A 14,629-nucleotide genomic window follows, 5' to 3' on the forward strand; every position below is an offset into this window, starting at 1 on the left:
CAGACAAAGCTATTCGCCAAAAACCAAGTGCACCCCCTGGCACTTCTGGCTAAAACCCTCTATCATAGACAAACATAGACAAACCTCAGCCAGAGTGAATTCTTGCTAAGGCTGAACCCATATATGAGGCCCAGAGAGTGTACAGAGCGTATCTCAGCAACGCAAGCTCAGAGAGACTCGTGGCTGGTGCCGTTGGAAAGCCCATCATAGAATTAGTGGGGAAGCATGTGGGTCTCATGACTCTGCCGACCACCACAAACAAAGCTATTCGCCAAAAACCAAGTGCACCCCCTGGCACTTCTGGCTAAAACCCTCTATCCCTAAGCCTAACCCTAAGAGTTCAAAAAAAAAAAAAAAAAAAAAAAAAAAAAAAGGATCAAAGCAGCAAAATAAATTGCTGTTACTACTAACATGAGTACAAAATCTGCAATTTGTATTGAGAAAATTAAAAGTTATGTTAAAAGAATAGCTGTACATTGAATGTCTTCTGAAATCTTTATTTTTTATGTGATGTTTTACATTCTTAAAGTTTATAGGTTTACTTTAAACTTAAAGATTCAAGGTTTTAAAAGGAACAGGTTTTATGTTTTTAGTTGTAAAGTTTTAGGCTTTACCTTTTTTGTTCAGATAAATACGTTTTACAGTTGTTGGCTTAAATTTCAGGTTTAAAGTTTCTGTTTAGCTTTATAAGGGAATCTTTCTGGACCATTAGCAACATTACCAGTTCCTCATGAAACTTTAAAGAAGGAAAAATAAGACCAGAAAAACAACCAACTTAAGATATAAACAATGATTTTACTTCAAACACAGGAACACACATCATTCATGAGAATACAGATTATAGATGTAAGAATCTATGGTCTATAAAAATGAAATAGAAAACAGAAATACATGAGAAATAAAATACTAAAAAGTACGTAACTTGTTTTTGCATTTTGTGTTTAAGATTTTAGTTTTTCATTGACTTCTTTAGAGGGTTAGATTTTTGATGTTTTTAATTTTTTTACAATATGTTTAATGTTTTGATTTTTTTTTTTTTTAAGTATTAGGTTTTTAAGTCTTTAAATTTGAGGTTTTATGTTTATGGGTTTTTGGGATTAGTTTTTTTTAAATATTTGTTTTTGAGTTTTGGGTTTTACGTTTGTGGGTTTTTATGTTTTTAAATGTTTGCAATGTCAAGTGTGGCTTTGAGTTTTTGCCTTTATTTAAATTTTGAGTTTTTGGAGTTTTGGTTTCTAACTTCCTATTTGGTTTTCCAAGGTTTGTTTTTTTAGGCTGTTGTTTTATGTCAGACATTTTTGTTTTTGTTTTAGGTGTTTGGCTTTTTTAGGTTTTTGTTTTTAAAATTTTGTTTTGTTTTTGTGGAGCTGTTGCTTTTTAATTTTCAAATACATTTAAGTTTTTGTGTTTAAGTTTTTAAATATTTGGGTTTTTAAAGTTTTCATTGGAATTTTTCAATTTTTTAAAAGTTTTATTTCTCATGTACATCATAAATAATATATAATAAAACAGAATACACTAAGAATAACATAATATAAATCCGAGCCCATGGAGGTAGGAGGGACCAGGTGCTGCAGCACTGTCGCATCTGATGGCACCGGAGGGCTGAGCAGGCATCTGCATCCTTTGGTTGGCAAGGCATCAGCTCAGGTCAAGCCACAGTCAATCCTCCTTCAGTTTGGACATCTGACTCAAACAAAGACAGACAATAATAATCAATTAGTATCAGTAAATCAATTAGCATCAGAAAACCAAAAAAGGACCAAACAGAAGTAAATAATATATTTGGAAAAAGTAACTTATCTTAAATCGGTGAACTGTGACATCAAGGCATCATCAACATCAAAAGGGGAATGGTACAGCTCGGACTTCCTGTCCTTCAGAGACATCCAGGACACAACTTCTCTGGGCCACAGCATCGCACCCCAATTGATCTGGCTGCACAACAATCTGCTGAACCTACTGCAGCCTCCATCACCTCATGGCACCCTGCAACTATTCATCCAAAAAGTACAATTAGATGTTTTCATTTCCATGTCATCTATCAACTAACAATGACTCAGGGTTCTAGTGGATTAGCCTAATTCTGCATAAACTCAAGTCCTTGTATTTAGAAATTAAAATCGTACCACTGTACAATATATATGTAAACGCATAGTGTGGACCTTTGCATTGGTTGGACATCAGAGACAAGTATGTGTTCTTTAGTACACATTGAGAATGAGGGTCATTACAGGAATAGGGAGGTGGTCTAAAAACTATAATGGACACAAAAAAAGGTTTTACTGCAGATTGGTGTGAAAAATAATCTGATATTACATAGACAATATTAGCTTTAACAGGTTTTTACTCACCAGTCTAGAAGAAACCGACATTTCAGCAATACACCAGCTGCAGCAGTGGAAAGCAATGCCATCGCACTGTTCTGACTAGCCCCTACATAAACCCACCCCCCATGTCTGTCCATCTGAGATTGAACAGAAACAATGCCAAGATAGGTCAAAGAGTCAAACAAGGCAAACAGTAACAACTTATTCCTACAGATTTATCGATTCTAATCATCTGGACAACAACTGCTTCTACTGGCATAATACTTTGAGTACGTCACAACTTTGTCAGTTCTAGATGGGATTTGTCACTCTGTTAACACCTGTTAACCTTAAGACCTTCTGAATTCAGCCCACAGCATAATGTTTCTATTGTTGATAGGAAGTAACTCCATAGGAACAAACTGTAAAATATGGTGTCAACCTGGTTCACCAGAGACATCAGTTAAGTTTTTTTATGTCCTCATAAGTTAAATATACTCAAACTGAGTGTCCATCAACAGTTTCAGAATCATCTGAGTTGTCTCTGTCTGCCAGGCTTCCTCCCTCCCAGAGAATCCAGACGCACTGCTGCCTGTTAAACTGCCTACTGCGCAATAAACCGGTCCGAGGACAATCTAATGAACGTATGAAACTGATCAAAATATCCCAGGGTCAGTTGTTGCTGCAGTGAAGATCAGCGACTGATGATACTGTACCCTAGTGACTTAACGCTTTGCAGGGGTGGGATAAATTCCCCTGCTGGGAGGCCTCCCTACATGCCGAGAAAAAAAAAAAAAGAAAGAAAAAAAGCAAAGAAAAAACTAAAAATCATAAGCGTATGAAATTTTAGACCACCTGGATTACTAGAACTCAGAGACTCAAGATGGAATTCAACTTGGCAGAAAAAGACAAGACAGAGTTTAAACTCAAAATCCACTTAACGCTGAAGTTACAATTAATAGGAAACTATGGATGGTGATGATTTTGACAGAATAAAAAAAAAAAATTAAAAAATAAAAAAGTACAACTATCTGAATATAAAGGATCTCAAATCTATCTATACCTAGCCTGTCCATATACCTCCAACATCTGACGATGGAATGCTGGAACCAGGCAAAACAACTGACTTAGAGGAATTTCAATTTTATTTGGCAACATCACTCAGGTTTTAATGTATTCATAACAAAACATCATCTGTGGGCTCAACAACTGGAGAAAACCAAATTCAAATGCAGTAACAGTCAATTATCAGTCTACATCAAATTAAGAGATAGTTATGCTCTATAATTTAAACCACTCATCTAGAACAAATAACTTATGAGCAGGCCATTATCTAAGAGCTGAGGAGTAACGAGGGACTAAACAGAGTTACTTTAAATGTTAAATGGAAATATTGAAAACAATAAATGCTCAAGTTAATTAAGGTTATCTCAACTATAACCTAAATAAGAGAAAATGTAGAGCCATCAGTTATGTTCAGTGCACATCAAACAGCACATTTATCATCAGGAGCAGCTGAACATTCTAATTCATTCATCACAGATGAAGGTCAAAGACAAAACTAATTAAAGCTGCGAGCAGCGTTGAACGGGCCCTCGCACCCGGCGTCCGTCGGGGGAGCGGCGACCGCGGGACCCCGGCAACCGCGGGGTCAACGCAGGTCGCAGGGCACACGCTGGCGTAACAGTTCACACTTCCCAGATGTAAAAATTTTAAATAAAAGCTTTTATGCTAATTATTTTCTGTGATAATATTATTCAGAGCTCATCATCTGTGACAGATCATGGCTCTATTGACTGTAACCTCCCTGTGGCAGCTTCTCACAGACACAATCAACTCCTCTTCCCCTCCCCCCTCAGACACACACAGACACACACACACAGAGACCCCCTTCCAAAAACCCATCAAAGAGTAATACAATGGCTCCATCTGTAGGATAAAGTAGAGAGTCGCAACAGGAAGTTACCCCAAAATCTGAGGTTTCAAACAGGAAGTTGGGTTTCTGAACTTTGACGGGCCAGAACCGGCACACGCTTCGACCCAAACTCACAATTTTCGGAGCCAGTCTTCCAAAAATCCTTAAGTCTGTCCTGACAACATTTGAAGTGAATCTGGTCACCCGTCTAGAAACTGGACATCACACTATAAAATATGTCATTTCCTGCTATAAATAGGTGGTGCTACAACAATTGTATGAATATTGACATATGGATGTGTGCAGATAGGTACCATTAACAATCCTGTAAAGTTTGATGCAGTTTGGACAAAGTATGGCCGAAATATAGCAAATTTAAAGCAACTTCCTGTTTTGTGGCGAGTGATCGAACTTTGAGGGGCCATAACTTCCATGCCCTTCAATGAAAAGTCCGAAACTTTTGCAATTTAACTTCGTCTATGTCTTAAGAACAAATTATCAAATTTTGAAGTCAATCGGATAATGCGTCTAGGACTAGTTCGCGTTCAAGCGACCCCTGGAAATGGCCAAAAACACACAATTTTTTCACCTTCCGGTCAAAATAAAAATACTTTCTGTTGGGTTTAGAATATGGCTCCAAGAGACTTTTTGGTGCGTCATGGGATGTTACATATGTGTGCAGATTTTCAGATTTTTAGGCGCAACGGGCTTGAGGGGCTGTTCCGTTAAAAATGTAGGTGGCGCTACCGAGGCCATTTTGCCACACCCATGCTCAAGACCCCTAAATTCTTAAATTTTTCGCCGTGCCTGACGCGTCTGCAAATTTTCAGGAGTTTTGACGCATTTTAAGGCCCTCAAAAAGGCGATCAAAGAGGCGGAAAAAGAAGAAAAAAAATAATAATAATAATAATAATAATAAACCGAACGAAAACAAGAGGGTCCTTGCAACTCGTTGCATGGCCCCGTTGGGCCCACGCAACTCGTTGCTCGGGCCCTAACCAGCTGTCTCAAAACAATCTCAGATGGACAGAGTTTCCCCAGAAATCATCACAGAAACCCCCGACTGTCAAGATACCTGACTTCATGTAGCCATTTAGGCTGTTTACCTGACCCTGAACACCCCACAGACACAGAGACAGACAAAGAGACAAACTGTCTGTATTCAGGCTGTGTTGACGGTCATACAACAGAGGTAGCCTCCCTCACGTTCCTGTCTCTGCATTAACCCTGGTTTGGCTGCACAACAAACAATCCCACCTCACTGTCTCCAGGAGTCATTTCTCTTCAGGTGGCCTTACAACATTTACTGCTGCTGGTAGATCTGTAAAAGGATCCATTAACTTATTCAGCATTACTGTATGTGTTTGGTAAAATGAGGCAACAGACCACTGACAAAGCAACAACCTGAAATGTTTGAACCAGATTCACCCAAATGTTTCAAACAGATTCATCGACACAGTGTTTACAAGTCTACAAGTCTCTGTCTACACATCTGACTTCTGAGGTGATTGAACAGCTCGTCTACAGAAGTAGTTCAGAGACACTGTAACCCAGCAATGTCAGAGTCAGATCTTAAGTTCTGTGTGTGGACAAGTCCTGACTGAGTCACCTACGTTTGGAGTGATTTTAAAGCTACAGTTTGATCTACATCACCAAATCTGTCCCTAAAACACTAAGATCATAACAGCATACCATAGTCAGCTGATTCACAACACCAGATGGATCCTTGTCTGGTTTTGGAAACTGCACAACTATGGCGCACAACTCTGTAGAGTCCATGATCTTGTACGTGGAGTAGTAAAACTAGGAATTTTTTACTTTCTCTAAGAACTGAACAACTGTACTGAGTGCGGACTTCCTCTCACACAGAGAAGAAGGGGAAGGAGAAAAGCCTTGCCTTCTTATGATGTGAGTCGACTCATTTGACCTCGTTCTCTGTAGTGTTAACAAGTCCTGGTTCATCGAATCCTGGTTCTGATTAGCCACATTAGAAAAATGTGGAAAGGTTTGGTCCAAATATCACTGACTCTGTCAGGACATGTGCACACAGAACTTAAGATCTGAATCTGACATTACCAGGTTACGGTGTCTCAGAACTACTTCTTAAGACGTCCTGTCGACCACGTCAACAGCCAAATGTGTCGACAGCGACTTCTTGACGTGTGGACAGAGTGAAGACGAGTCTGATGAAGCACTTTGACAAATCAAAGTAAAACATGTCAAGTCATCTGCTTTGTCAATGGTCTACGACCAAATCTCACCAAACACATACAAACATGTTCAAACAGGAAACAGCTCCTTTGCAGATGTGTCAACAGCAGCAGTGAATGATGAAAGGAAACCTGGAGAGAAAATGAGACCTGAGGACAATGCTGACAACTATCTGGACTGATCCATCTATGCTGAGAAAACAGGACTCATCTTTTTCTGAGGCTTCATAATTAATTTAGAATTTCACATCAAAAGTTAAATTATCCTGCAACACAAACTACGCTGCATAAATCACAGCAAACACCACATTTATCAACCATGACAATAAGCAGCTACCTTCAGATTAAAAGCTTTTACCAAATATGAATGATAACTGATGTGATCTGGACATTACCCAACCTTTAGAGTACGAGCTGAGCAAGGAGAAAAACTACTACACTGTCTAAAACCAATCACACAGACAGTAATCATAGAAACCCTGACTATCAATGTGCCTGACTTTAATACTCTGATGGGCTGAATGTCAATGTTAGCTGGTACATAGAGCTAAAGCCTTGAACACAGACAAAGAGACAAAATGGAACGTGGATGGGTGAATCCGGGAACAATATAAAAACCACAGCACAAATAAGAACACTGGCAGTTTGTTGCTGTAAAACACTTTATAACTGATTTGAAGCTCTACATAAATAAAGTTTATTAGTAGTAAACCCATTAAAAAAAGAAAGTGTTTGTAGACACAGATCAAACAAACAGGTGCTGCTGTGACTGATGGCAGCCAGGAAAAAGATGGACAAACAAGAGATGAAGAGAAAGATGAGCTCAGGCTTTGTTACAGCAAAGACACCTTCAATACACAACTGACCATAGACCTAATGAGACTGACTGTTAATACAACCTTCATTTACACCACATCACTAAAACATTCCTGTCATCAGCAGCTGAAGCTCCATCAAATCCTTTACACTGGATCTCCTCCCTGTCTCACATGATTCATATCTAATGATTTAAAGACCAGTGAACCATCTGTCCTCACTGAACATAAACCCTGTCTGACCCTCCAGAGTCCTGAAACAGTCTGTTCAGACTCTGAACCACAAACACCTGATTCTTCCTGGTTTCACCATCACTGGCTCAGCAGATCCAAACAAAAACAACTTACTGCCGACACAGGTTCAATACAGATAATTTATGCAAAAGGACAGAGGACAGCAGGACTGACTGAGACTCATTCTGTTATCAGTATTAGCAACAACCCCCAGCACAATTAAAATAGAAACAGCTCTTTGTAGATCTAAAAGTCTGATGTTTACAGGGACAGATGAACAGGGGACAAACTTTCTTCATGTTGGATGAACGAGGAAATGGATAGATCGTTAGATCGGCTCGATGGCCAACACAAAGAGTGAGGGATAGACAGGAGATGGCACTATGGCCCAAAAATAACAAAAAAAATAACAAACAAAGACGCAAACCTGATGATTTGTAGCTGAAAACTGTTGAGACAGTTGTGTGTTTGACTGAGTTTCAGATTGAATCAGTGACAGGAACAGACTGAGGGCTTTGGATCAACATGTCACATTGTTGTGTTTGTAATTTTATGCTACAGATACAATAAGTGAATACAGCAGTGCGTTAACTTTTGCAGCAGTAAACAGCCTGTTCGTTTTAATCACAGTAACACTGAGCTTTAAGTCTAACCCGAGCTGTCAGCTGATGTTTTTGGACACAGCTCATGTCTCTTTGTGCAGCTGCTGTTTATCACTGGAACAGGAGTTCATGTTAATTATCATGTTAGCTGACAGCGTTTCTATCAAAAGGTCACATCTGATTAAAAACCTCAGTCACAGGTTTCTACACTTTAGTTCTAAACAGTGAAAATGATCAACTATTACAACATGGTGGAAATGTATTGTTATGATGCATCAAGGAGTTTTCTACTCAGAGTTACAGTAAAACAGACAAGCTCAGGTTTTATTACACAAGTCTAAATACAACAACAAGTGTAGAGTAGGACTGAATGATCTGAAACACATTTAAACATCAGGATTACTACAACAGATACTGTGAGGAATTTTTCCATTTTCATTCCTTCTGAAGAAAACAAACATGAGTTTAAGTCTCAGCAATGTTTAGATGAAGTGTTCAGAGGTACAACAGAGAGACAGATGAGCAGCACAGCAGCCTCCAACAACACAACATAGTTTAAAAAGAAAATGAGACTCACTGACTGTAGATTCACCTGGAAAGGAAAAGTTAGTGCAGAGATCTTGATCCAAGCTGATCAGACAGAAAACAGTAACAGCTCAGTAGCCACGACAACACAGCTTCAATAAACACACAGTCAGTAGGCTGATTACAGAGACTCTGACTTTAACACAACATCACAAACACTTTACATTCCTGCCTTCATCATCATCAGATCAGTGAAGATAAAACCCTCCTGTCTCAGTCTGTTCACACTCTGAACCACATCAGTCCAGCTCTGATCCAACACCTGATTCTTCCTGGTCTCACCATCACTAACAGAGACAGTCAGTCTTTTCTTTACTGCACACAAAGACAAACTGAATCTTTCCCACAGCTTCCAAACATTCTGCAGTCCTCTGAATAAACTCACTGTCCAAACAACACAAGATCACTACATGCTCTGATTGTGTTGAGGACATCTGTCCAACACCGTTAACAGCTCAGCTGTTCCTCACAGAGAGAAGACAAAGAGAAAGAAGACAGACAAATGAACAGGTGGCCATGTTGGACAGAGGAAAGACATGTCAGAAAACAACAGTAACAAAACGGTAGCCAAACAAAGACACAACACCACAAACACCTGAAGCTGTTTAAACAGACAGTCATGACACCTTCAACACAGAGACAGAATAAAAAGAAACATGAGACTTACTGGTTCGTAGATCTACCTGGAGGAAAAAGAAGAGAAAAGTTAGTGAGTAAAGTCTGAAGTCTATGACAGTTTGATCATTTCATCACCTTTAAATTCTCTTTGTGCTGTTAGAGAGATTATATACAGACTAATGAACTGAATATTACAGCTCTGTGCTCACACTGACCACTTCAAATGACATTCATGCTAGTGCTATGCTAACTGGTGACTAACAGCTAACTTCCAGGTGTGTCTTACCTTCCTGTGTGAGGTTCAAAGTTCTTCCTGAAGTTGGACGAGTTTGTCCCAGAGTCTCTTTTCTTTTCCAGTTCTGTTCATTAAAAAGAAAAAACAACATGAATGTAAGTCTGGTCTCAAACCTCTGATGTTTCCTGGTCCTGCAGAAACAGTTTGCTCATTTCTTCTCTTTGAAAAGTCAAACTGAGTTTGTGAACAACAGAGTGAAAACCTCGTCTGTCAATCAGCTGCTGATCTACAGCAGGTGAACGCTGCTCACAGGCCGCGAGCCACAGCGCCGGAAACCATCAGGAGATGATCACACCGACGTCAGAGCAGCAACATAACCCCAAATCAATCAATCAGTCAATCAATAACTGATGTCCGTTATCACAGAGTCAGAGCAGAAACATGGAGCCGCTGAACCACGTTCACCTGAAGCTGCTGCTGCTGCACGTGCACAGGTGAAACACTCAGCCTGTTTTTACCATCATCACTTTCTCCAGGTGAATCAGAGTCAGAGCTAATGAAGCTAACAGAGGCTCAGTCTGAGTCTCTGCTGTTACACAGTTAAAAAACACGCGCTCACACACCTGACGTGACGTTAACGTGGCGCACTCACCTGAGAGTTCTCTGAGCAGAGCTGGACCCGGCTTCTTCATCCTTCCCCTCGTTCTTACTGGACTCAGTCTGTTCCACCGCAGAACTTTGAACTGGAAGCCGCCTATTACGACCAATTAACGCGTTTGGCGCCTGACGTCACGCACCTGTCGCGCTGTGATGCATTCAATGAGTTGTAAAAACCAAAATCTTCCTACGGCTGAAATGTTTGTAGCCTTATTGATCTGTGATCGACTCCTGGAGGAAACGACGAGGCCACTGTTTATTTATTTTATTTTATGTTATTTTATTTTTTATTTATTTATAATTTATTTTATTTTATGCATCTCAACCTGTTGATTTCCTGGCACCACGTGAACGTGGAGGTGGGGGTTGAGGGTGTAGATACAGTAAACAGGTAACTGACCTGACTGGCTCATCTCAGCACAGATTCACTCATAACTTATACGGTTTTATTCTGATTTAATCTCAGTTAGTGGATTCTTCTTCTTCCTCTGTGCTCATGTTCTTTGGTCTCATCCTCATTCTTTTGATTTTCTTTCTTTCAGTAAATACTTTGTAATATTGTTAGTAAACGTGTTGTATAAATAAAGTTGTTCCTGTTGCAGCAGGAAGTGATCAGAGCAGAGTGTTCAGTTGATCAGAGGTTTGTAAACAGCGAAGCAGCAGGTGATAAACACAGAGGGTCGGAATACTTCCTGAAAGTTCATCATCCTCACCATTCGTTTCACTTCCTGTTTGGAAAATAAAATCCCTTAAAGGAAGAGTGAAGGAACCACTCTCTCTTCACCTTCATCTGTCTCTTTCTCTTCTCTCTCATCTCTTCATCTTCTTCACCTCCGTCTCTCTCTGCAGCAAATTCAGACCAACCAGCAGCAAGCAGACTTGAGTCATGTGACCTCCGTCTGCGATTCACAAAAAAGTGATGCAGTGATGACTCACTGCAGTCTCTCTCTCTCTCTCTCTCACACACACACACAGCTGTAGTTAGTGTTACAGCCTCAACTCTGTTTAATTGTGACATTAAATATTAAGGAGTATTTAAATGTCTGAGCACGCTCAGTGCTGCTCCTGTCTGTCACAGTTAACTCAGTGGTTTTACTTTAACAATGGTAGTTTGTTGATTAGTGCTGCAGTCACTGCTTCAAGTGGAGCCACGAGTTCCAGTGGAGCAATGAGATTCAGCTTCTTGTTTTTAATCTCGGGTCCTGACGTTACTGTACGTCACTGTAAAGACAAACAACCAATCGCAGACTGACGTTAAAGCTGAAGCCATGAAAACACATTCCTGTAAACCATGACCTAGGTCCAGGTCCAGGTCTGAACTGAGTGTTTATGTTTGAAGGACAGAAGAATTCAGAATAGAAAAGGACAGAAGTCAGCAGGAGACAGGATGAAAAGAGGAAATAAGAAGCCACGGAGACTCGGGTGACTCGTGTTGTTTATGTTGGTGGTTTGATTTCTATATAAAAACAGTTGGCACAGATCAGTCAACCTGACTGGTTTTACATTCAATCTTCAGACAACAGAGACAGAAAACATCAGACTCCCTTCATCTGGTCGATAGGTCACATGACCTGCTGCCTCCATCATGGCCGCTCTGCAGACATTTTGTGTCAAATGAGTGAACTCTGTGGTGACTGAAGAGTAAGACCTGCTGCTGTTATTTCTAGTAATGGATTATCCATTATTAACCATTATTATAAGAGTTCAGGTTACAGTGAAACAGAACTTCTTTGACCTCTGACCTCTGACCTGCACCCACCTGTGTGATGTTAAACTGACCTGACAGTCTGACAGTTGGTGGTGAAGTCGTTTCTCTGACTGGGCGTCTGGATGTTTTCTGTCTCTGTTGACCACGCCCCCCCCAGGTGAAAAAGAAATAAATACCTTCCTGCAGCAATGACGGACACGTTAAGCTTTCTTCAGCTATGCAACTAAAACAAATAAGGCGAGATCATATGTAAGGTTGCCATGGTAACTGGTCTACATCCACAATGGTACAATCAGGAGATACTGTTGGTTTTGATCGACAGCATGCAGTTAAAGTGAGCTAGTGTCCACGTCTCAGTCTCTCTTCAGCAGCAGGTCAAAGGTCACGATCCATCCGACTGTTGGTCAGACTGCACATCAGTCGCCATGGTAATGGCGTTAAAGCTGCAGGTGCAGCCTCTTTACATTCAGACCTCAGCGGGTCGATGGCTGCTGGGCGAGTCTCATTAACAAATACTGTGGTCTCCTTTCTCTCTCTTTTCTGTTTTCTTATCTTAACGATCCAGGTCCACAATCCTGTTTCCTTCATCGTTCTCTTTGTCCTCATCTTTCTCCTCCTTCATTTTCTCTTCCTCCTCCTCACTCTCCCTTTCTTTTCCCTTTAATTTCTCCAGCTTCTCCTCCCTGTCTCTCTCCCTCACTCCTCCCTGGTTCTTCAGGTCCTGAAACACCTCGGTGAAGAAATGTGGATCAGCGTTGATCCTCAGCATGTCTGCACTCAGGTGGGCGATCAGCTCCAGTGCTCTCTCCCAGAATGCATCGCGGCTGGACTCCACCAGGAAAGGTTTCAGGGGGTATGAGATCTCGTTGCCCAGGTAGGAATAGGCCAGGTAGAGGCAGGTGAGGAAGGTGGCGTGGAGCTCCTCCTCTGAAGACGTGTCCTCGTCCACCGCCTCTCTGCACAGCAGGTACACAAAGACTAGACTGGCAGGACTGATGAAGCACTGGTCCTAAGGGGGGACAGGAGAGGATGAGTAGTATTACAAGGACAGAAACTACAGTACTGATACTACAGACCAAGGACAACTAATAGTACAACAGAAATAAGAGGACTTAATGTGCAGAGACAGAACCAAAGGTAGTATCAGTGCTAGTGAGAGAAGAATAGTACTAGAGACAAAGGACACAAAGATTAGGACTAGTTACAGAGGTCTGGGGGCTAGTTATAAAGGACTCAAGACTAGGCCGTAGAGGACTGAGAATTAGTTGTGAAGAACTGAGGACTACTTGTAAAGGACTAGTTGTAAAGGACCGGAGAGTCAATACAACAAACAATCAAATCAAACACTGACCTGCCAGCCTTGAACCAAAAGCGCTCGGTCGACGTTTCTGAACCAGAGGATGATCTGATTGGACGACAGCTCCGTTGAGTTTGACACAACGACGACAAAGAAAATCAGAAAGACAGCGAAGTAGCTCGCCTGTTGATGCCTGAAGAGGTTAGGAAACAAGGAGACAAGGAAATAGGAAAACAAGGAAACAGGAGACAGAAAGTTTGTAATTAAAACTCATTAAAACTTTTTTGTGAAATGAATTTTGCATACACGTCACCAGATGTAACAAAAGTCTTAATACATGTAAAAAGTGATTTTGAAGAATATCTGAACACAGCAAGAAAGTTCAGTTCCATAAATATGATTTGAAAGATGAAGCATAGTGTGAATTTTCTCGGATCATACTTTTAATACATTTTCTTTAATGTTTCTGTTTCTGATCACGTGCTTGACTTTAAAACCGTGGGAAACATCTGGATCAGAATAAACTGAACCTGATGGCAGCGGATACATTTGAAACGGATCAGTTCAATTCCTGGTGGTCACGTGTTTAAACCCTCGGATTTGATTCATATTTCACTCCTGACCAGAAACATACGATTGAAAATGAAGCACGCACGCGCTCATACGCGCGCACACCGACCTGAACCACAACCCTCCGCGGTGAGATGATCAGGTCCGGCCTGCCTTGCTTCTGGTTCTGGGTATGATCCGGGACGGTGGGGACAGGTACCGGGATAGGCCGTGTCTGCCCGACTTTCAGCGCTCTGTGGCGGCCGTCGTGGCGGGCTCCCGCTGCTCCCGCTGCACGTGCCCGGAATCGGACACCGCGGGTTTCACCTTCTTCCCCGCCCTTCCTCTTGGCTCGCGCCCACCAGGCGTTTCTTCCAACTGAGCGCGTGCAGCAGCACCGGGTGCCGCTTCTTCTTCTTCTTCTTCTTTTTCCTTCTCCTCATCCTCCTCGCGAGCCTCCAGCGGCTTCTGTACCGCGAGCTCCGCGAGCTTATCCGGCCCACGAGCCGCGGCTTTCCGCGAGCCCGGAGATAGAGACAACACCGTTCCCATGACGACAACTGGACCGAGCGGCGCGAGCCTTTCTGCGGCACCGATGGAGGAGGAGGAGGAGGAGGAAGAGCTGAGTCCGTCTGTCCGATCAAACCTCAAAGATTAAAAAGCATGAAGAAAAGAAAAACTGCGGCTCCATCACTGCTCCACCTGTCTGTCTGTCTGTCCGCACCTGTCTGTCTCTCTGTGACGCAGACTGAAGGAATGGACGGGAGGGGGGGGGGCTGCTGCAGAGTCTCTGTCCGTGGTGCTGAAACTGATTAAAGGAGCATTTCATCGTTTTCAGACCAGACTGCATCACTACATCACCCACAGTGCACCTGGACCTCTGTCAGTAGGTCTG

At 41.7% G+C, this 14,629-nt stretch overlaps 1 protein-coding gene across 1 annotated transcript; it reads right to left on the reverse strand.

Moving 5' to 3' along the window:
* Positions 1-775: 775 nt before the first annotated feature.
* LOC108892928 (cyclin-dependent kinase 5 activator 2-like) lies at positions 776-14,286 on the reverse strand. Its single transcript, XM_018690715.2, is given in 8 exon segments — positions 776-1,995; positions 9,338-9,353; positions 9,575-9,647; positions 10,176-12,897; positions 13,240-13,311; positions 13,313-13,378; positions 13,865-14,025; positions 14,133-14,286. Coding segments are annotated over 5 exon segments (909 nt in total). The 3' UTR covers positions 776-1,995; positions 9,338-9,353; positions 9,575-9,647; positions 10,176-12,441.
* Between the last annotated feature and the right edge of the window lie 343 nt (positions 14,287-14,629).

This window comes from Lates calcarifer, unplaced genomic scaffold, assembly GCF_001640805.2.
Source record: "Lates calcarifer isolate ASB-BC8 unplaced genomic scaffold, TLL_Latcal_v3 _unitig_2513_quiver_1816, whole genome shotgun sequence".
NCBI classification, from domain to species: domain Eukaryota; kingdom Metazoa; phylum Chordata; class Actinopteri; family Centropomidae; genus Lates; species Lates calcarifer.